Source organism: Lytechinus variegatus, chromosome 1 (assembly GCF_018143015.1).
Source record: "Lytechinus variegatus isolate NC3 chromosome 1, Lvar_3.0, whole genome shotgun sequence".
Taxonomy (NCBI): domain Eukaryota; kingdom Metazoa; phylum Echinodermata; class Echinoidea; order Temnopleuroida; family Toxopneustidae; genus Lytechinus; species Lytechinus variegatus.
The window spans coordinates 82921549-82946278 of NC_054740.1; the positions used below are offsets into that span (position 1 = coordinate 82921549).

Here is a 24730-nt window from a genome sequence, read left to right on the forward strand (position 1 = left end):
GCAAAGGGGGGGTCTGACCACACAAAAAATCATAACTTCATGGACATTTTTTCGTTTTTGTACACGGATTATTAAAAACAAAGGGGGCTGAAGCCATCGTCCCCCCCTTCCGCGGCCCTTGTCATGTAATAATTAAAATAAGAGTAATTACTGTAATTATATCTGATGATAATGATTGTTGTGATATGTCCAAGATCTATATATTGTTACTACGCGCAAGATGTGATGCGGCGCGAACGAATATGAGGAGCAATAAACATCATGGCTACGAGTTGCTAAGACTGATTGTACTCTCGGCTATTTATTATGTCTTCGAGCTCTTAACGAGTCTGGATCATCCCTATATAATGAGGACATAATACTTCATGGTGGCAGCGGTCATGCTGTCGATGTTTTGATCAACCCTTGGAACGGGAAAGTGAGCAATGTTTAAGTTTTATGGACGCTAAGGAGCATATACATTGCTACGGTCGTTTGCTCTCGACGTTAATTTTGGTTGAACGATCAACGCTCGGAACTTGCGATGCAGACGATAGGAGCACCGGTAGCCTACGGCAATATGTGTGAGTTATATGAACGCTCGAGCGGGACACATTAATTGCTGGGTCGTTTGTTTTGCTACTGAATGGGTGAATATGTGTGAGTTTTATGAACGCTTAGGGGTACACATTAGATCACCACTGTCATTGATAATGTTGTCGAGTGTCGACTGGACCAGGACCGGGATCAGGAGTTCAGAACTGTTACTTTGCTGGGACAAAACAGAACTGTTGCTGGTGCGTTGCTGACGTGACCGGAAGGATCAGAACGGGTGACAGCGCCGATCAACGATCGATCATCGTCATCGCGATAGTGCAAGGTTGTCAACGTGATCGTGATGAAGTTTTTATACACTGAACTCGAACTTGATGTTGATGCAGAACGTATCGTCAGAGAGAAAAAGAGATGAGAACTTAGATCAATCAAATGACATTGACGAACAGATCAGATGGAAAATCATTTGAATTTTAAATCCTGAACTCAGTTCTACATTGGACTCAATCACAAATCACATTTTCATGTCATTTTAATGTCTCAATATCGTTGACTTTGCATTGTTCTATCGATACCAATTCTTGATACAGAAAGGCCTACTTCTATATCACTTGGTTGATAGTTGGTTGTTGACATTGTTGTGATGATTGTGTGTTATGATCCAATTGTGCTATGTTTACTGTCAATCAGTCTGATCTAGATTTCTAGAGATCTAAATGACATAGCTTAGAAACGTTAAATCTTAAATAACGTTAGTCTGATTAGAGTTTAGATAGACCTAGTTCTCGGTCTAAAACATGACCAGAATCAGCAGATTATAGAATCTAGTCTAACGTTACCAGATAAGGTCCAAAATTGAACAGGACCAGTTCTACTAGATTAGAACAACATTAAGTATGTTATAGCTGTTCAACGCTTTATCTAAGCGTGACCACTAGGTTAGAAGGTTAAAAGTGAGACTGCAGAGCCAGTCAAGGTTTATTCTAAGCCTAGACTAATGGGTCTATAAATCAGGACCGATTTAATGTTTCAATGTTTTCAAGCATGTTTTTTTGGCAAGAACTAGGCCAAGTGTTGTCGGCTAGGAAGAAACTAGACCTAGCCTAGATTAGATCTAGACTAGTCCAAGCCAGAATAGGGCTAAGTTATAGGACCAAGTGCAGGTCCAAGAGGCATTTAGTCTAGATCTAGGGTAGTCTTTATAGGTTTCCAGGACCAAATGGACCAAAGCAAGGTAAAGCTACTGATCAAGGACCAAGTCTAAATAGGTCCAAAGAGTAATTCAGATTTTATTAGGTCTAAATAGTTTAGACCAGTCCAGGACCAAGTGTAAACAGGTCCAGATAGTGATTCAGTTTAGTGTGATACTGAATCTACTTGAGCGGGACACATTAATTGCTGGGTCGTTTGTTTTGCTACTGAATGGGTGAATATGTGTGAGTTTTATGAACGCTTAGGGGTACACATTAGATCACCACTGTCATTGATAATGTTGTCGAGTGTCGACTGGACCAGGTCCAAGCAAGGCTAAAGCCAATTCTAGTCGATGTGTAGTCCAGGACCACAGTTCTAAAGTGTGAATCCAAATCCAGGTTAATATTCATGCAAACTAGTTGATGATTATGATTCATCTTACAAGTATGTGTTGTCTAAAAGCAAATTTTGTATAAATTTGTTCTCTGAGTATATTTCGGTTCCAGGACCAGAGAGTTGGGTCCAAGTCAATACATTTTGTATATGAATATGCGATATTCTAACTACATGATTGTTTTAAATTCTACATTCAATTGATGTATGTTATATGTGCAAATGTGAATTTCGCATGAATTTATATTGATGTAAAACATTCATGGTTACAGATCACATTACATTGCATTTTGCTAGTGTTAACAATCAAACTACATCATACATCTTCAGAATATTTTGTGGCTTAATACAAAGCAATCATGGCCAGATTTCCAGAAATGAACTGGAGTGTCAGCAATGTAGCTGAAGAATTTAAACTGTTCAAACAGAGAACCGAGCTATGTTTGTTAGATAATAACATAGAAGATCCTAGGAAACAAGCAACTAAAATTAAGATAGCTCTAGGTAACGAAGGCCTCAGAAAGATAAATGCCTCAGGTCTATCTCCAGCGGAGCAAGATGAACCTGACAAGTTATGGAGCTTATTTGAGGATCAGCTGAAGGTCAAGGTGAACTTCAGAATACATCGCTTAGAACTTATGAGATACAAGCAAAGGTCAGATGAAACCATAGATGATTTCGTGAACAGGTGTCGCACCAAGGCCAGAGAATGTGAATTCAGCCCGGAAGAGTTATGCGAACGCCTCGTAGAGCTTGTCATAGCCTCCACACCTATCGAAGCATTTCAGAAGGACTTGTTAGACAGACCAAAAGGCTTCAAGGTCGAGGATCTAGTTGATACAGGACGCAAGTACGAAGCGATCTTGGCAGGCAAGCAGTGCTTACAGACATTACAGAGCACCCATGTTGATGCCATCCGGAAGGATCATGGGCAATGCAGAAATTGTGGACTTAGCCACCCCCCAAGACAATGTCCAGCCTACAGAGATATATGTCATGCTTGTGGGAAACTAGGACACTGGTCAAAGATGTGTTCAAAGAAAAAGGCGAGGAGTACAAAGCCTCAACAGAGGAAGCCTGAACAGGGACGACCACCGCCAGACAGACAGGATAATTCCCGGGGTCGTCAAGGAAGGCAGTCCAGGTATCCAGAGTCAAAGCCAAAGGGTCATTTTCAAGACCGGCAAGGAAACCCCAAGTTTCAGCACTCAAGGCACACTCCGCCGAACAAGACAAGCAGACAGCGAGTTGATGAACTGGACTTAGAGATTGCACAAGAAAAAACTGAGGAAAAAGAGTTGCACACGATAGAGATTCTGATCAACTCGATAGACTCCAAGCAGACAGAAGCATTTGCTAGCCTAAAGGTTGAATGTCCACGTCGCAGAGGACAAGCACGTCTTCGAGCAAAGATAGACACAGGATCCGGCGGGAACGTACTCCCACTGAGGACATTGAAGGAGCTTTATGGAAGCCGATGGAAAGAAATGCTCTCTCCCACTGATGCGCAATTGACAGCGTACGGCGAAGCTCAACTACCTTGTCTGGGTACCATAGTCATCTCAAGTCAATTCAAAGACTCATGTTGGGAAAAGCAGACTTGGTATGTTGTAGACGCGAATGGACCAATCATTGTTGGACTCCCAACATGCACAAAGCTTGGTATTGTCACCATCAATGAGATACGAGAATCTGTGAGGGAGAAGACTGAACGACCCCGTATACAGTCAGTGCGGGACTTACAGGAAGCGTTCCCTGAGCAGTTTGACAAGATTGGAAATTTCAAGGGGACAGCAACGCTTCACCTTAAGGATGATGCTACTCCATCAATCGACCCACCTAGAAAGTGCAGTGTGCACATGCGAGAGAAACTCAAACATGAGTTGGATCAGATGGAAAGCAACGGCATCATCAGAAGAGTGGATCACCACACAGATTGGTGTAGCTCACTCACCACCGCCTTAAAGAAAGATGGTTCACTTAGAGTTTGCCTGGATCCCCGAAAGCTGAACCAGAGTCTGAAGCGGTGCCCTCACAAAGTGCCAACACTTGAGGAACTCAATCCTGCGTTTTCTGAAGCCAAGTATTTCTCAAAGCTCGACGCCAAGGCAGGATATTGGTCCGTGCATCTGGATGAAGCATCTCAAGAGCTTACAACATTCAGATCACCTTTCGGGAGACACTGTTTTCGCAGACTGCCATTCGGACTTTCAGTGAGTCAGGACATCTTTCAGCAGAGGATGGACTCAATCATCGCACAGGTGCCAGGCTGTGTTGGAATTGCAGACGATGTTGCAGTCTTTGGAAAAACAGAACAAGAGCATGATGCTAATCTATGGAAACTACTAGAGGTCGCACAGAAAGAAGGCCTTGTGTTCAACAGTGCAAAGTGCGTAATTAAGACACAGAGCATCAACTTCTTTGGATCGCTGTACACAAACCAAGGTATTCTACCTGATCCGAGTAAGCTGGAAGACGTCAAGGACATGCCTTCTCCACGAAGCAAGGATGAGCTGCAGAGGGTCCTTGGCATGATGACATATCTGTCACCGTACATACCCAGCTACTCAGAGAAAGCAGCAATTCTTCGAGAACTTCTCAAGAAAGATGTGCCATTCTTGTGGCAAGATGACCACGAAGAGGTGTTCCAGTCCCTCAAGGCTGAGGTATCAAAGGGAGCTTGTCTTCAGTACTACAAACCTAATGCCCCAACAGTATTGGAGGTGGATGCATCAGGCAAGGGACTTGGAGCATGCCTACTTCAAGATGGGAAGCCTGTAGCTTTTGCATCTAAGAGCCTCTCAGAAGCACAATCAAACTATTCAAACATTGAACGGGAGACACTCGCTCTGGTATTTGGCATCACCCGTTTCCACACGTACTTGTTTGGCAGCAGTTTCACTGTCCACACAGATCATAAACCGTTGGAAATTATTTGCCGCAAGCCCCTGAGGAGTGCCCCACCGAGGCTCCAGAGACTATTAGTCAAGATCCAAGGATATGACTGTAACGTGGTGTATCGTCCAGGTAGTCAGTTAGTCCTCCCAGATACGCTTAGCAGACTTCCCAACCCAAAGAAGACAGAAGACGTACAAATCAATCTACATGTTGATGAAATGCTAACAATCCCTGATAGCGAAGATGATTTGTCTGTGTTCTCAGAGGATAAACGAACACAATTACTACAAGAGACTGCAATTGATCCGGTCATGATCAAGTTGGCCAGGATCATTACAGACGGATGGCCGGACGAGTTCAGGCAGGTACCAAACTGCCTGAGAACATTTTGGTCATACAGAGACGAACTTGGTACCGTCAACGGTATCGTCTTCAAGGGACGACAAGTAGTCGTACCCAAGGCACTCCAAGAAGACATCCTGAGACAACTGCATACCAGTCACATGGGTATTGAGAAGACCAGGCGGCTCGCCAGAGATTGTGTGTATTGGCCAGGAATCAACAAGGACATAGAAAATATCGTCAAAACCTGCCAAGCATGCCAAGAGAATCAAGATCAACAGCAGAAAGAGCCACTCGAACCACATGAGGTTCCTCCAACTCCATGGACAAAGCTTGCTACAGATCTGTTCCACCTAGATGGTACAGACTTTCTCCTCATCACTGACTACCACTCCAAATTCCCAGTAATCAGGAGGATGCACAGTACGACTAGCACTGCAGTCACTACAGTGATGAAAGAAGCGTTCAGCATGTTTGGAGTACCTGCAGAGGTTGTCTCAGACAACGGCCCTCAGTTCAGTGGCAAACCATTCCAAGAGATGTGTGCAAAATGGAACATTAAGCATACAACTTCATCGCCACGATATCCTCGTTCGAATGGTCTTGCGGAGAGAATGGTACGCACAGTGAAATCAATGATTAAGAAATGCAGACAAACAGGACAGGATCTCCTGGAAGCACTCTTGCATCTTCGTGCAACGCCACAAGCAGACTTACCATCTCCTGCTGAACTGATGTTTGGACGAAAAGTAAAAACAACACTCCCAGGTCGCAGCTATGGATATCCCCACAACGATATGCACGACCAAATCCAACAAAGAAGGGAGAAAATGAAGCATGACCACGACAAACATGCTGGTAAAGAACTACCCAAGTTAACCGTTGGTCAGAGAGTAAGGATGCTGGATACAGATGATAACACATGGATTCCAGCCAGAGTGTCTCGAGTGTGTGAAGCACCAAGATCATACGAAGTAACCACTCCCAATGGAAGGACACTAAGACGAAACCGGTCACACCTCAGAGAGATGTTCACAAGCCAGCCAATAAGTGACACCTCGTCAGCTAGTCTTGATCCACGGAGACTAGACCTTGAGGATGAAGAGGCAAAAGAAACCGGTAACCAAACACCACACACATACACTTCAGACAAAACTCCAAACTCTCAGTCTGATAGACATACATACACCACACGGTATGGTCGCCAAATCCATCGACCAATTCGCTACAGAAATCACACACATTAAAAAAATAAATAATAATAAAAAAAGTCAAAATCAAATAAAACAAAACACACATAAGCACAGTTAAGAAATAATCAGATATAGAGTAGAATCTCATTTTGATATGTATATATGTTGAATTCCACCTTTTAAAGAAACATATTCTCATTGGTTTTGAGAAAAATGTTAAACTTCAAATAAGGAGAAATGTATAAGATTTGCTAAGTATGTGTTTAAACCCACCTTATTCCAAAACAAAGGAAGTTTACCTAGAAAAGTCAGTAAATTTTACGAAAGCCTTTTATGGAAGTTAATTGAGATTAAATCATTTCTCTAAGAATTGATTAAGTTTGTGATGAGAAAGCTGAATGTTGAAATGATTAATGCTTAGTTTTAATGTTTTGGTTTTGTTTTTAAATACATGCAGTTGAAGTTAATATTCAACACTTGAGTAGCATTTGAGAGAAATTGACAAATGTACAAGGAAAACAAAGGTCATTTTTTAATAATTTATTTTAATTTCAACATAGCAAAGGCATTGTATTAGCATGGAACTCAAAATGATTATTGCATATTACATTCATCATCTTATGTTTATATATAGATGCATTTTAATAATGTGCAAAGTGTTAATTTGTTACTCAAAGCTTTCAATTTTAAATTGGATAATAAGTTCAATCTTAGAAATTGATATATGATATATAGATGCTACTACATGTTCAAGCTTGTTAAACCAACAGCAAAAGTTGTTAGGAAATACTTCGCATTGTTAATGTTTATCAAAACTGTTCAATGGTTTTATGCATCATTGTTAATACAGGAGTTTAATTTTGAGGATGTACCTTGTTAGTGTTATAGAAAAATTTTGGTCATACCTTTGTTAAAAGGAGGGGGATGTTGTGATATGTCCAAGATCTATATATTGTTACTACGCGCAAGATGTGATGCGGCGCGAACGAATATGAGGAGCAATAAACATCATGGCTACGAGTTGCTAAGACTGATTGTACTCTCGGCTATTTATTATGTCTTCGAGCTCTTAACGAGTCTGGATCATCCCTATATAATGAGGACATAATACTTCAATGATTGTTGTAACTTGTAATCAAAGTTTGACTCCGAGTCAGTAAATCTTGTCATTCTGGGAATTCATTTATTATGCGCGGGATATTTGAAAACTCCGAGTTGAACGAAGTTTGCAAATACGCAATTAACGAAGGAATGGAATATAGACATTGAAGAACGAAACAATACATATCTCGTGTGATGATAATAATAGTAATAATTCCTGTAATTGTAATGACAATAATTATCTCTTTTAATCGAAGTTTGTAACCAACTTGGGAATTCTCGGGAATTCATTGATTATGCGCGGGATCATTGAAATTTCCGAGGAGATCGAACGAAGTCTGCTAATACACCACTAACGAAGAAATGGAATTAAACAAAATAGATAAATATAAATTATGACACTGACAGACGAAATAATTCATGCCTTTAGCAAGGGCAGCGGGACGGATATCAAAGTGGGGGCCAAGGCAAAGGGGGGGGGGTCTGACCATGCAAAAAATCAATACTTTATGGACATTTTTACGTTTTTGTACACGGTTTAATAAAAACAAAGGGGGCTGAAGCCATCTTCCCCCCCCCCCTTCCGCGGCCCTTGTCTTGTAATAATTAAAATCAGAGTAATTACTGTAATTGTATCTGATGATAATGATTGTTGTAACTTGTAATTAAAGTTTGTCTCCGAGTCAGTAAATCTTGTCATTCTGGGGAATTCATTTATTATGCGCGGGATATTTGAAAACTCCGAGTTGAACGAAGTTTGCAAATACGCAATAAACGACGCAATGGAATTCTATAGACATTGAAGAACGAAACAATACATATCTCGTGTGATGATAATAATAGTAATAATTCCTGTAATTGTAATGATGATAATTATCTCTTTTAATCGAAGTTTGTAACCAACTTGGGAATTCTCGGGAATTCATTGATTATGCGCGGGATCATTGAAATTTCCGAGGAGAACGAAGTCTGCTATACACCACTAACGAAGAAATGGAATTAAACAAAATAGATAATTATATGACACTGACAGACGAAATAATTCATGCCTTTAGCAAGGGCAGCGGGACGGATATCAAAGTGGGGGCCGAGGCAAAGGGGGGGGGGGTGTCTGACCATGCAAAAAATCAATACTTTATGGACATTTTTACGTTTTTGTACACGGTTTAATAAAAACAAAGGGGGCTGAAGCCATCGTCCCCCCCCTTCCGCGGCCCTTGTCTTGTAATAATTAAAATAAGAGTAATTACTGTAATTGTATCTGATGATAATGATTGTTGTAACTTGTAATCAAAGTTTGACTCCGAGTCAGTAAATCTTTTCATTCTGGGGAATTCATTTATTATGCGCGGGATAATTGAAAACTCCAAGTTGAACGAAGTTTGCAAATACGCAATAAACGAAGCAATGGAATTCTAGACATTAAAGAACGAAAAAATACATATCTCGTGTGATGATAATAATAGTAATAATTTCTGTATAAATTGTAATGATTATAATTATCTCTTTAAATCGAAGTTTGTCACGAACTTGGGAATTCTCGGGAATTCATTGATTATGCGCGGGATCATTGAAAACTCCGAGGAGAACGAAGTCTGCTAATACACCACTAACGAAGTAATGGAATTAAACAAAATAGATAAATGTAAATGTATGACACTGACAGACGAAGTAATTCATGCCTTTAGCAAGGGCAGCGGACGGATATCAAAGTGGGGGCCGAGGCAAGGGGGGGGGGGTCTGACCATGCAAAAAATCAATACTTTATGGACATTTTTACGTTTTTGTACACGGTTTAATAAAAACAAAGGGGGCTGAAGCCATCTTCCTCCCCCCCCTTCCGCGGCCCTTGTCTTGTAATAATTAAAATCAGAGTAATTACTGTAATTGTATCTGATGATAATGATTGTTGTAACTTGTAATCAAAGTTTGACTCCGAGTCAGTAAATCTTGTCATTCTGGGGAATTCATTTATTATGCGCGGGATATTTGAAAATTCCGAGTTGAACGAAGTTTGCAAATACGCAATAAACGACGCAATGGAATTCTATAGACATTGAAGAACGAAACAATACATATCTCGTGTGATGATAATAATACTAATGATTCCTGTAATTGTAATGATGATAATTATCTCTTTTAATCGAAGTTTGTAACCAACATGGGAATTCTCGGGAATTCATTGATTATGCGCGGGATCATTGAAATTTCCGAGGAGAACGAAGTCTGCTATACACCACTAACGAAGAAATGGAATTAAACAAAATAGATAAATGTATGACACTGACAGACGAAATAATTCATGCCTTTAGCAGGGGCAGCGGGACGGATATCAAAGTGGGGGCCGAGGCAAAGGGGGGGGGGGTCTGACCATGCAAAAAATCAATACTTTATGGACATTTTTACGTTTTTGTACACGGTTTAATAAAAACAAAGGGGGCCTGAAGCCATCGTCCCCCCCCCCCCTCCCGCGGCCCTTGTCTTGTAATAATTAAAATAAGAGTAATTACTGTAATTGTATCTGATGATAATGATTGTTGTAACTTGTAATCAAAGTTTGACTCCGAGTCAGTAAATCTTTTCATTCTGGGGAATTCATTTATTATGCGCGGGATAATTGAAAACTCCAAGTTGAACGAAGTTTGCAAATACGCAATAAACGAAGCAATGGAATTCTAGACATTAAAGAACGAAAAAATACATTTCTCGTGTGATGATAATAATAGTAATAATTCCTGTAATTGTAATGATGATAATTATCTCTTTAAATCGAAGTTTGTCACGAACTTGGGAATTCTCGGGAATTCATTGATTATGCGCGGGATCATTGAAAACTCCGAGGAGAACGAAGTCTGCTAATACACCACTATATAATGAAGAAATGGAATTAAACAAAATAGATAACTGTATGACACTGACAGACGAAATAATCCATGCCTTTAGCAGGGGCAGCGGGACGGATATCAAAGTGGGGGCAGAGGCAAAGGGGGTGGGGGGTCTGACCACGCAAAAAATCAATACTTTATGGACTTTTTTACGTTTTTGTACACGTTTTACTAAAAACAAAGGGGGCTGAAGCCATCGCCCCCCCCCCCCCTTCCGCGGCCCTTGTCTTGTAATAATTAAAATAAGAGTAATTACTGTAATTGTATCTGATGATAATGATTGTTGTAACTTGTAATCAAAGTTTGACTCCGAGTCAGTAAATCTTGTCATTCTGGGGAATTCATTTATTATGCGCGGGATATTTGAAAATTCCGAGTTGAACGAAGTTTGCAAATACGCAATAAACGACGCAATGGAATTCTATAGACATTGAAGAACGAAACAATACATATCTCTTGTGATGATAATAATAATAATAATTTCTGTATAAATTGTAATGATTATAATTTTCTCTTTAAATCGAAGTTTGTCACCAACTCGGGAATTCTCGGGAATTCATTGATAATTCGCGGGATCATTGGAAACTCCGAGGAGAACGAAGTCTGGAAACAGACAATAAACGAAGTAGTGGAAGTCAAAAAATAATAAATACATGTACAGTATGAAATTGACAAATGAAATGATACATCTCTCTAATAATAATAATAATTAAATCTTGTGTCATTATCGGAAATTCATTTTATTGTATACGTAGGATCATTGAAAACTTTTAGGGGAACGAAATAAGCCAATACACAATCATGAAAGAAAAGGGGAGAATGAAAGAAAGAATGAATGAAGAAAGAAAAGAAAAATAAGAGAGGAAAAATGAGAGTAAGAAAGAAAGGAAGAATTTAAACAAAAAAATGAAAAGGGAAGACAAGAAAACTATAAAAAGTAGGATGGACAGCCAAAAAGGCACCTACATGTAGGAAGGAAAGGGTGAAAGGAAGCAAGAAAGAGCTAAAATGGAATAGAGGGAGGAACGAAATGAAATAAGAAAAGAAAGGAAAATAAGGAATGAAAGTAAGAAGAGCAAAAAGGGATGAAGGAACGAAAGAAACAAAAAAAAGAGAGCTTGAAATAATTGAGAAAGAAAACGAACAACATGTAGGCCTAAGACTAACAAAAACATGAATCATGTATTTGTTCTCAAATGATATTCTATGTATTTAAAAATGATTAAAAACTAAAATATAAAAAAATGGGTAAAACATTAATTGAAACATTGTCAAACTTGAAAAAAAGATGAATTTGCAGTATCATCATGGTGCCGCAATGATTAATCTAGTGACCATGAACATTTCAAGCCCGCATCATTCCCAACATGACTCAAAACAACGGCTGAAGCAACTATTTTTAAAACCCCAATAACTTGCACCTCCGATCACATTACCAAATCAATCATTTGAAAATCCTATATATGATCATTAATCAACAATAAAAATAAAAGTTACATGAGAATCAAAAGTAATATTCAAATCAGCTAAAAGATCATTACTTTCCGAAAATGCAATGTCACTTGCATACATGAACACTTATACAGTCACATACGATCAACACTGCGGTACCGCGTGCGCGCAAGGAAACGCCGGTAGAATTTACGAAATTTCAACGTAGCTGGCGCTATATCAAAATGTACGATGGCCTGTGGTGATCGAAGTTATACGCGTACGCGCCCCCGCGATAAACCGCGATAAACCGTAGTGTCAAGTTTACCGTGAGCGGCACTAACACTTCAATAAGTGCACATTTGATTGAGATTTTGGATTTTATCTTTGAACAGAAATAACATCAAAAGAAAATTGGGGTAAGACACCAGTCATCATCATTTCATAATAATCATCACCATCATCATCATCATCATCCCCATCCCCATCATCATCCAGGGTTGGCAGATTTAAATCACGTTGATTTAAATCGTGATTTAAATTGCGACTTAAATCACCATGATTTTTTTTTAATTATTGATTTAAATCACTTCCATTGAAAAATGTACAAATCATGGACAAAGTATTTGTTCAATGCAGTTTTAATTCTTCAAGTCAACTGAAAAACTTTGAATTAACTTTATATCAACAAAAGATCAACAAAATCTTCATATCTACTTAAAACAAATTAAAATCAAATCAATAAAATCAGGTAATTCCTTAAAAACTACAGATGTATGTTGTCAATAGGTACTCATTTTTTGTAAATTATGTCAAGTTTTTCTTCTGAAATTTTACATTCTTTGTCAGTTATTATTAGTCAATTTCTTTCTTAACAAAGTTTTCACATAATCCAAAGACTTTTCAGAGAGCAGTTTGTAAAAAAAATATAATATATAAAAGTCAATGAGAAAAGGTTTGTTGGCAGTTTTCCAGTTTTGATCCTTCGCCTACACATAACTACTTCTGTCATGTAAAATAAAAAATGATACCTGCACGTAATCAACATATTTAACATGCCTCTTATTTTGAATTGTTACATTTATCATGCATTTGATGTTTTAAATAACATAATTATAAAAATCACATTAACATAATGTAGTACAGTCATAATTTGACTGTTACTGCAGCCCATTTTATGTTCAGTGCTACAAATAATGGAAGTTTTGTATCTACATGTAATAATGGAAAGAGCTCTATAACAACAATTTGCAAAACTCAGGACAAACATGATTCCTCAAATTTATTTTTAATTGTCCATTTTAACTGGATTTTAATTACAAAATATGTGGTTAACAACAATATTAGGAGTGAAATATTGATGTCATTGTAAGAGTTAGGGGGGGGATAATTACCCCTTTTTTCGAAGGAACTTTTAAAAAATAAAAAAAAATTTAAAAAATCTGATTTTAATTAAAAAAATCTGATTTTAATTTTAAAAAATCCGATCTTTTTTTTATTTTTTTTTTAAATAAAAAAAATCGCCAACCCTGTCATCATCACCACCATCATCATCATCATTGTCATCACCATCATAATCATCCCCATCATCGTCATCAATATATCATCATCAATTCATCATCATCACCACCACAATCATTCTTCGGTATCATCATGGGCATCTTCATAGCAATCTTCTTCCTCCTCCTACTCATCATCTTCATTTACATTACTATCCTCTTTTTCACCATCACCTAAACCCGCACAGTGCGTCTATTAATCTTGCAGTCCTATAATCACTGGTAGAATTGACACAATTCAAGGAAAGCGAGTTATATCATTGCTAGCAAGACCAACTTACCATGAAGACTGATCCGGGAATGGCAAAAGTTTGCTTGTAAATGTATGCACTGCTAAACAGCAGAAGGATGTATCCGATGTTATCACTCTTATACTCCTGAAGGATATCTACCACATTTTTCAGCTGCTCAAGATTACTTGGAAAATTCAGCTCCCTGTGAAAGGAGAAACAATAAGGATTCAATTAACCCCATCAGACACCTGAGGGTGCAATTTCCATGCAAGTTATCAAGTTTCCAAGACGAGCCATTTGAAATTGCATCTACAAGACACCTTTACGTTTCAAAAGAAAATAACAATTTCACTCACCTATAATCGAAACTTTTCCCTCCCATTTCACTACAGAGTTCTAGACCTGATTTGGTGGCTGACTGTCAGGTGAGGCCACAAATATTAGTGATATCACTCATCCTAATTGTTATGAATAAGGACTAAGGAGTGCAAGACACAATACAATCTACTCATGCTAGGTGAATTTAGATGCAGACAACCAACAGAGCAGTTTCAAATAATGGTGGTTCCAACTTGTTTCCTATCAAGTCACCCAAACTCTGTCAAGACTCAAATCTAAAACTTAACGTTAAACTAAAACTATAAGTGTTTCGAGTGATTTTGAAATATATTTTCATCATAAAGCTATCTACATGTAATCTTCAGTCATACTGTACATGTTGCAAATCCAAATTCAAATCCACTATATTCTCCAATTATTGGTAAACTTTTATAAATAACAACAGAGTTCAACTCTGATTCTAGATCTAATTTACAAAGCTCTTGACAATACGATTTTCACATGATCATGACATTCTAGGTTTGTTTACAAATTTACAAACCTAAATCTAATCTATTTAAAAAATTCTTCTTCCTCCTCCATTATCTTTGGAGATCAGCAGTGAGATCCTGCACATATAGCACATGTAGTAAATGTCACAATTTAAATATCATGATCAAAACTGTAGTATTTCCCCTCATTTCATCCTTTCGTCACTTCTCTCTCATAATAGTAATGTGTAATTCACTTTCAATAGAATCTCAGGAAATTACTTTTTGTGACTCTCTGGTAGGGATTTTTAAGCCTTATAGTTAATCCTACCAGAGGATGGAACAATCACTCTGCTAATAGCAGCTAATAACATATTTTGTATCTTGGATTATCTTCTAATGGTCATGGTCAACAATAGCAATCACAAGCACAAGCCGCCTGAGCTTCCTTCCATTCAAACCAACACCTTTTCTTTGTTCATCCTTCCTCATCATTTGACAAGTGATATTTTCATCACACTCTTCCAAGTTATCTCATTGAGACAACATGTGTTTTGGGAATGTCATAAAATGTATTTTGTTCCATCACACCAGCAGGAGCAAGCATCATTCTTTTCTTCGACATTCCATCATAACTGGATTTCAAGCCTTTTTCATAAATGTTGTCCTTCACCTCACCTGGAAGAAATTAATGTCTTCTACTACCCTTTTCTCTGGTATTTCCACAAAGAGAAATAGCCAAGTAATTTTGTGATTATTATTTGGGGTGATTTTATGTATAGATTATTGCGTTGAATATTAGGATCGTGCAATAATTGGAACATTCTGAATATATTGGAGGATTTTTACTCGGATTTCTCTACATAGCTTGGCTATTGTCAATTTCATCATATAACCCCGGGGGGGGCACTCGACCAAAAAAGTGGTGGGGGTGTGCTGCGGGCGAGACAAAAACGGGGGCCTTGGAGCGGGCTTATTGTAAAAAGGAGGGTCTCAGAACGGGCTTCAGAACTAAAAATGTTTGTGAAAACGGGGGTCCTTGGAACGGATCGCCAGCGTGTGAGCTAGTGCGTATGCATACCTATGGAACGGGTATGCGTGTATGATGCAGCTAGCCCGGCAGCATAGGCACTGGGTGCGCTCGCGCAGGGACGATGGTTGGACAGTGCTCTGCGACCGCTTTTCTCCAAAATTGCAGCTCATTGTAGCATATCAATGCAACCAGAACGGCGTAACGAAAAATATGCGATGCTTTGGAGCTGATTTCTTTCTTCTTTTTTTTCTCGATAAGAAAATGCTATGCTTTGGAGCAGCTTTCTTTGTTCTTTTTCTCAATAAGACAAAATGCTATGCCTTGGAACGGAAATTTGAGTGTAACAATGGGGGTCCCCTCCGTGGCACATACCCACTATGCATTATATACTAAGTGCCCCCTCCCCCCCGGCATATAACCAACCCCGCTTCCGACCTACCGTATCTGCTGGGCTGTTCCATAAAATAGTAAACCTTTTGGTCAAAATTTCAAAATCCTACAAACAGAACAAATTAGGAATCACTTGAAAGCTCAGACACTGAAATGTATAAATCTGAAAAAAATAATTTCAAACAATGTATCGTTTCATTTTGGCAAGGCAGTGAAGTCACCATAGCAACAAAATAGAATTTTACTTATTTTAAAAGGTCAAGTTTGCAACAAATTTTGAAACTTTTATAAGCTTTGAAATAATCAAAGTTGGATGTTGTCCAAGTTGTTATCATGTCAGGTTTCTAAAAAATAAGTTAGGTTTTTTTCTATTTTTCTTATGTTTTTTAAACAAAATATATTAAAAGCAGGCACTTTCAAATGTACGTCCGACCCCTTTTCACATACACTTTTTTTCTTACAAGCAAAACAAAAGCAGATAAATTTTCCCAAAGTCAGATGCAAAGCAAGCTTGGTTTGTTTAATATATACACCAGAAGGTAGCTCACCACTAGTCCGGGATTTCAAGTTAAATGGGGGTCGCACGTACAACTTTTTTGTACGTCCGACCCCCTGTACATCCGACCCCTTTGAAACTTTTTTTATGAAATTATCTTGCACTGCTTAGATGTTTTTTGCAAAAGTTTAGTATCATAACATCTTTTACTCATATCAATTTTTCAAAATTGAATACAAATTTCAATTTCAACCTAGTTTAGAATGACTTTTTTTGTATTTTCTTTACCCAACAAATACTGGAGGCAAAATTCACTTTCCATCTTTAACATTTTGCATGATAGATCTTTAACACACCTTGATATCGCTGTATAGTTTTATTGGTTTTTTTCTTTGAAGTCTTGCAAAGTTTTGAGACCAGTTTCACAAAGAATACCACACATTTTTGACAATATGTAGCTTTATATATGATGAAGAAATGGTGATTTATTTGTGTTTTGTGTGCATATTCAATGGAAACTGCCTTCCTTCATCTCAAATTATCACATAACTTAATGAATTTAGTGGTAATTATGACTGAATAATGGCCTGCAGGAAATTAAAAAAGAAAATCAAAATTAAAAACATACAAATACATGAGAAATTTAATAAACAAAGAAGTTCCATGTAAAATAAGAATTTGTCCCTTCCCCTCAATCTCAGGTACAGCAATTGTCCCTCTATGGGAAATAGATCTGCCCATTTGCTATAATAAAACATGGATGTCTAGACTATTCTACTTTTGCCTATAGGGGTGTAAGTTATGAAAATGTGAAGGGTTATTCATTTAATTTTGACTTGTTCTCATTTCTTTATTCCTGCATCAACCTTGTTCAAACTTGGTACAAATGATCCTTGGTTGATACCATGTGTGTGTTGATGAGGTCAAAGGTCATCTAGGGGTCAAAAGGTCATAAGATAAGAGGCCATTCAGTCATTTTTTGAAAGATTTCGTTTAAATTAAGTTTTTTGTTTACATCAATATTGTTCAAACTTGAAACACAAAATCAGTGGGTAATACAATTTTTTTTTGTTGATGGAGATGATAATGTCTTGTGTTATTAATGGGTCAAAAGGTCACTTTTGCTCATTTTGTTATTTCAAGGTCAATTGTTCAAGCTTTCTAGGGGTCAAAAGTTAACTTTTGATACCGGTATTTTTGTATGTGTATTGTATTCAAATGTATTCAAACTTGGAACAAATTATCAGTGGGTAGTACCACATATTTGTTCAAGAGAATGGAGAGGTCAATTGTCATCTAGGGGTAAAAATGTCAAATGACATATTTTTGCATTAATTTTGCCCAAACTTGGAACAAAAAGATCAGTGGGAAAAATCACATGTGTTCTTGAGGATGGAGAGATCAAAGGTCATCTAGGGGTCAAAAGGTCATATTCCATTTTTTATTGATTGCAACATCAGGGAAGACTCATGGCTCGTAACCCACCTTGTTTAAACAAATTTTGTAATAGGACAAGTTTTTTAATGTTGAAGAAATTCTTTGTGATGTCCTTCGCAAACCATTAAAAAAAGATACATTTTACTTGAAGTTTAACAGTAAAAAGATATCCTGCATTGTGTGAATAGTTGTGTTGTTTCATTATTGATGTGATCTAAAAATGTAGATATCAAAATGGAAACAGAATAACCCCCACTGACTTATTTGTAATAGATATGAGGAGCATTTTGCTTGACAGAAAGAAAATCAGTATGGGGTTCGGACGTACACTGTCTGAATGCATGTCAACTTTAATCAAGCATAACTCTTCACCAGCATCAGATTCATTTGTTGATTCTGTAAATGTGAAAGACAACTAACCAAACAGTATGTATATTAGAATAAATCCAGTTTAGAATGTCTATGTTTTGTGTAACTGAACTTCAAAGGGGGTCGGACGTACAGTGTGCAAATATTTTGCACAATGTACGTCCGACCCCTTCAAAGTGTACGTCCGACCCCAAATAGATCAGCCTGTAACTAAAACAAGGCAATGCCTATCAATTTCTTTGCTTCATTTCTTTTAAGACTCATCCTTTAGCTAACAGCTCATATTAGAATTTTAGTACCTGCATCACAAAAATCAGAGATTTTGACATGAACTCTAAATGCATAAAACCTACTTTCGTCTGATGTACGTCCGACCCCTCACATTTTTGCCCATATTTTCTATTCTTTAGCCTGGTCCTGTCATGGTCTAATGATAACCTAGGTCACGTGTTATGATATACTAAAAAAAATAAAACACTGCTATCAATTCAAAGGAGATACAGCTCTTAAATGTGTCCAAATGTACGTCCGACCTTTATGGAATGACCCTGCTATGCATCTAGCATGTGTAGACTTGTAATACCTTTGGCGATGGTTTGTGACGACATTAAACTGATTCACTAAGCTCATGCTTATTCATAAGAATCTCGATAACCTTATCTGGCGTGTGGCTCACCCATAGCTACAATCTTTCTGAATCTTTCAACTGCCAAAAAATGTCATCCAGGAATGGACAAATATATATACTTTGGAGAGATATTCAGGATATCATCGGAGAGGCAAATTTATGGCCGAGAAGAATTAGAAGATATTTTTGGACTAAGACATTGGGAAAGGTGTTTAGTTTCAGGTTTTGCTTTTGTCAACAGCCTGAATCCCACAGTGTTCATGGAATGGGCTAACCTGTATGGATTATGCCGAGATAGAGCAGCTATTTTGCATTTTGAAGCTCTGTTTCGCCTATACGAAGGAGGAAGGAACTATCGGATATATGCATGGAATATCTCGACAAAGCAATATGAATACCTATATGGTCAACCTAAATACTACTAAATAAAGGTAAGTTTTATTCTGCAAATCTATATCATGCATTCATATGAATATTCATAAGCCCCATTTAGTTTTTTTGGTATAGGTAGGCATTGTCAAATTATGTAGACCTTTGCCTGAATTAGTGATATTGATTACAGCTCCAGCCAATTTGAGTCACTCCACACTAAGTCGTCGATGAAGAAGCATCAACATGTCTTGGTCAAAGCGAGAGCGAGATCCATCCAACATCGGATTGCCTCATTTTCGCAACCCGTTTTCCTTTCATCTGCTTTTAGCCCAGAGTGATGACGTCTTGTATAAATGGCTAGAGGACAATCGATTCATCGCATCGCAGATATTTTGCGAAGTTTGCAAAAGGCCTTGCAAGGCAATTAAGAAAGTTGGAAGGAGAGGAGGCAGAATCTGGAGGTGCCGAGGAACTGTGAGATGGCCTCATGAGAAGAGTTATTCGGGCCACTCGTTTTCACTTTTTGAGGGAACTCATTTTGATGTCCGGGAGATACTCATCTTTTTAAGAGAGTGGATCTTAGGATCTACGCTTCACCGCTGTGCTGTGGAATCCGGGATGGATTATAAGAATTCCGCCGTGGACTGGGCGAACTTTTTGCGCGATCTTTGTCATAAATTCGTCCATGACTTGTATTACGAGTCAGGGGAAAAGCTTCGAGGAGGAGTCGAGATTGATGAGAGTCTGTTTGGGAGGAGGACCAAGTACCACAGGGGAGATCCTCGCGGACTCAAGATATGGATCTTTGGGATGGCCGAAAGATCTACCAACAGGATTGTACTCTACCCCGTTGAGAGAAGAGATGAGAACACTCTGCTTCCATTGATCGAACGACATGTGGAAAAGGGGTCGACTATCTATTCGGATGGATGGCGAGCCTATTACAGGCTGAACGAGATTGGATATCGCCATTTCACTGTTGAGCACTCCGACACATTTGTGCAGAAGTATCAAGATACGACAACAAGAGAGGCAACCGTTCACACCAACACGATTGAAGGTGCCTGGAAGAGCAGAAAAGATCACTTCAGGAGAATGAATGGGTGCAAAGCATGGACATTCGAGTCTCATCTATGTGAAGTAATATGGAGAAATTATAGGAATGCGGCAAGCAAACGCCCGCTGATCCCTGCGTACATGGATTTGATAAGGGATCACTATCATCTCAGAGGAAAGCCCAATCTATGCATGAAAGTTCCTCTCTTCGACACATGGCACACAGACAAGAAAGACAAGCTAATGAGAGAGGAATTAACAGGCGACACCCCTGTCAGAATAGATTCTCCTCCAAGAGCATCGCCCCCATTGTCTCCCAGAGCAGAGATGCCAAGTTCAAAGACCAGCTATGCGTGAGATTTTCTGTGAATCTGAGTGAGATCACAGACATTGTGTACAATGTATATGGGGATAGGCTGTGAGAGTTGCGTGAGACAGAGATTTGAGGGGATGAACAAGAGTCCAAAATGCTTGAGTCTCACGCATAATGCGTGAGACTTGGTAGCTCTGCCAGAGATGTCCCCGGACTGTCAGGCATCCATCCACAAGCCGCATCATCCATGCCTTCGTCACCCTCGATTCCCAACGTCAAGCGCGTCCTCTCCTCGCCAAGTTCTAGCATCGCCAGCCCATTCCATGCAACATCACCATCTTACCGCCGAAGCAAGAAAGGCAAGGGGAAGAAGAAGCGTAAGAGTGACACAGTTACTGGCACACTGCATCATCCTCCCGGCTTTGTACCAATTGACAAGATAGGGAAAGCAAAACTTCCGAAGGACAAGAGTGTCAATGTGTATGATAGGCAAAACGATGATTTCCAGTAAATGAGTTCCAGAAAACAAAAAATAACAGTGTTCGTGTTTTTTAACAGTTAAATGGAGTTTTAATTCAGACTGGTTTTTACAACTTTCTAGTTACAGGCCTATTTGTGGCAATTGGAGTTTGGAAACTTTGTATTAATGACTTTGAAGAAATGAATTGTTGGATTTTACTACTCTCATGATCATATGGATATAAATTTGGATCTAATTTGCATTTTGGCAAGTGACCATCGTTATAGTTACTGTCAATGATGTAGATATAATGTACATTATTCTTTAAGATGATAAATGTGTACTAATGCTTGGTTAAAGGGGCCGCGGAACCAGGGGGGCTTCAGCCCCCCACTTTTTCCAGAACCATGTACAAAAACGCAAAAATTACCATAAAATTGTGATTTTTAGCATGTTCAGCCCCCCCCCCCCCACTTTGAAAACCGTTCCGCGGCCCCTGCGTTATATTAGCTGGTGAAAGGGACCTGTGCGTTTTTAAAATATTTTCATAACATTTTATTCATGAAAAGTGTCATTTTAAATTAAAGTCCAGCTTTTCTGATCTATATCACATTTCAATTTATTTAGTAATATAATTAACCATTGAGACAAATCGGCATAGGGCCTATCACTATATCTGAATTAATCAATTTTGTAAAACTTTTATTTTCCAGGATCTCTTTTGGCATGCCCAGGTTAATGACATGCTCTACATTCTTCCCCTCAACTTGATATGACAGCAACAAATTTTCATAAAAGCTAATCATCTGGAATAGTCTATAATTTCCTTATAATTTATCATTTTTTCTGCTATTTTTACAATAAACTTTTTGTCAGGGTGAACTTCCCCTATAATATTCATGATAATAGCGAACGCGAATTGCGCACAGGTCACGAGCAATTTGTGATCGCCATCTGTTGTTTGAGAGATCAATCTCGCAATAGATCTAGACTCTTGTCTAAGTGTGAGTGGAAGAATTAAAATTAGAATGGAGAGACAAGACAAGAACTTAAAAGAAAATGAAGATGCGTTTTTTTTTTTTTTTTTTTTTGAAGTAGTATTTATTAAAACATTCAGTTCAAAATCATACATACAATAGTGAATTAACAAAACATTGTTCACAAAGTCAAATAAATAATTATTCATAATACAAAAAAGAATTGTACAAAAAAAATACAGAATATAACATTCGCGTCATCAGGAACAAAATAGTTATAACAAAATAATTCATAGTGACGCAATTGAACTGAATGAGTAAAACAAAGTAAAGCCCTCCTATCCCAACTGCCCCTCCCCCCACATCCCATCCAAGCCCAGGAAGCGCGACCTGCTTCCCTCCCCTCAACCCTACCCTCCATTTCAGTCTAACTGTATGGTTGAACTTTCTTAGCCTCAGCATCCCTAGAAAATAAACTTGTCCCATTTTCTGAAATGATTTGTTAATAGACCTCTCTGTTCAGCTAGTTTTCTTTCTTCAAGTCTATCTTCTTGTATTTTTTCCTTGATATGGTTAAGGGTCGGTGGATCTTTTGTGTTTCTACTATTTTTTAAAATCATATACTTTATGAGGATTATTATGTGATTTAATAATTGAGCCTCTCCTTTAGTTGACCCTTCCACGCCTACGTGTACACCTTTTTTATCTATATTTGTAATGATAGGGAGTTGAAGCATGTTCCCACATTCTATCCATATAGTTTTTATTTTATCACATGAAAAGAATATATGATCATATGTTTCTTCTTCTTTACTGCAGAATGAACATAAATCATCTGTTGTCATTTTAAATAAATATAAATATTTTTTTGTGTATAGTATATTGTGTAATATTTTAAATTGAAATTCTCTGAGTCTGCTGTTCAGAGTCGATTTTCGTGGTCTTAGAAAAATATCAGATATATCCTTGTTTGTTAAATTATATTTTTCCTCAAGTTTTTTAAATGCTTGGGGTATATCCGATTTCATACTTACAAGAATATCATATATTCTTTTTGATGTGATGTCTTGCAAGTCAAAAGTCCTGCCTTTTAATTGAAAATCCAAAATTAACTCACTATCTATAGAACTTTGACCCCCTTTTTTCAGCGAGTCCTTCCAAAAGTATGGAATGTTATTAAAAATTTCGAGTATCTTTTCTATTTCAAAACGATCCAAACCCATTTTTTGAAAGGTCGAAATAGACTTAATCTTCCCATCTTTATCTACAATATGATGGAGTTTATAAATTTTCTTTAAAAACAGCTTTTCATTATAATATGTTTGTCCTTTCAAACGGATGAACCTATTATTGAAAATGATCTCATTTCTTTTATTCTTCTCTTCTTTAAGTAAAAACAATTTCTTATTGAACCATACATCTAACATTTCTGTATAAAATTCTGGCAGTTCAAATCCTATCAAATTCATTGTGAGGTTACTAAAAAAAATTAGCAATCCTCCCATATCGTGTGCTAAGTATCTGAAATATTGTTTCCATTTCATTTTTGGCTCTCCCATTATAAGTCTTTTAATCCACATAATTCTTTGTGTCTTAATGAATAACTGAAAATTTGTCATTTTTAGACCAGCATGACCATAATCTAAATAAACAATGTCTCTTTGAATTTTATCTTTACCACCCCATAAAAATCCAAAGATCAGTGTATTAAGATCCTCTATTACCCATGTCGGGACAATGGTAAGAGAAGAAATGTATATCAATTTAGATAGTACAAATGTTTTAATTAACTGAATTTTGCCCATTAATGTCAAATCCCTTTGCTTCCACCACATCAAAATTTTCTTTATTCTACTAAGTATTTCTTTGTAATTTATTCTTACTTGACTTTCTCTATCTAATGAAAAATATATACCTAAGATCCTAACCATCTGCTCCACTTTACCAAAAGGTAAAATTTGATCTATTTGTTCATGGTGTCCCAGTAACATAATAAAGGTTTTATCTTTATTCATCCTCAAACCTGACGTTTCGGCAAAACATTCGAACAGCATATCTAACTTTTCAATGGACCGAGTGTCTTTTACAAAAATTGTCATATCATCTGCGTATAAAATTTGCTTAACTTCTGTATTTCCAAACTTGATTCCGTGAATTTCTGGATCAAGTCTTATTCTGTTAGCCAAAATTTCAATACATAAAATAAAGAGATAGGGGGATAACGGATCTCCTTGTCTTACCCCTCTCCCTATATCAAAGTAACCTGTTGAAATACTGCCATTGAAAACACAACTTTCAGCTTTTTTATACAAAGTACTTGTCCATTTACAAAATGAGGGTCCAAAACCAAACGTTTGCAAGACTTTAAACAAAAAACAATGTGAAACCGAATCAAATGCCTTTTCAAAATCAATGGCCAATAGATATGCCGATATATCATTTTTTACTGAATGAAAAATCATGTCATCTATAAGTCTTATAGCTTCCCCAATATTCCTTCCTTTTAAATATCCTACTTGGTCGACATTGATTATTTCATGCAACACCTCCTTTATTCTTATTGATAGTACCTTCGCCAAAATTTTGTAGTCTACATTTAACAGTGAGATGGGCCGATAATTTTTAAT

At 37.7% G+C, this 24730-nt stretch overlaps 1 protein-coding gene across 1 annotated transcript in view; it reads right to left on the reverse strand.

Moving 5' to 3' along the window:
• LOC121425331 (transmembrane protein 41A-like) overlaps positions 1-24730 on the reverse strand; it is a 47608-nt gene that overhangs the window by 19724 nt on the left and 3154 nt on the right. The window contains exon 2 of the mRNA XM_041621364.1: positions 13812-13965. Within this exon, the coding sequence (XP_041477298.1) occupies positions 13812-13965 (154 nt within the window). The remainder of the gene's footprint in view (positions 1-13811; positions 13966-24730) is intronic.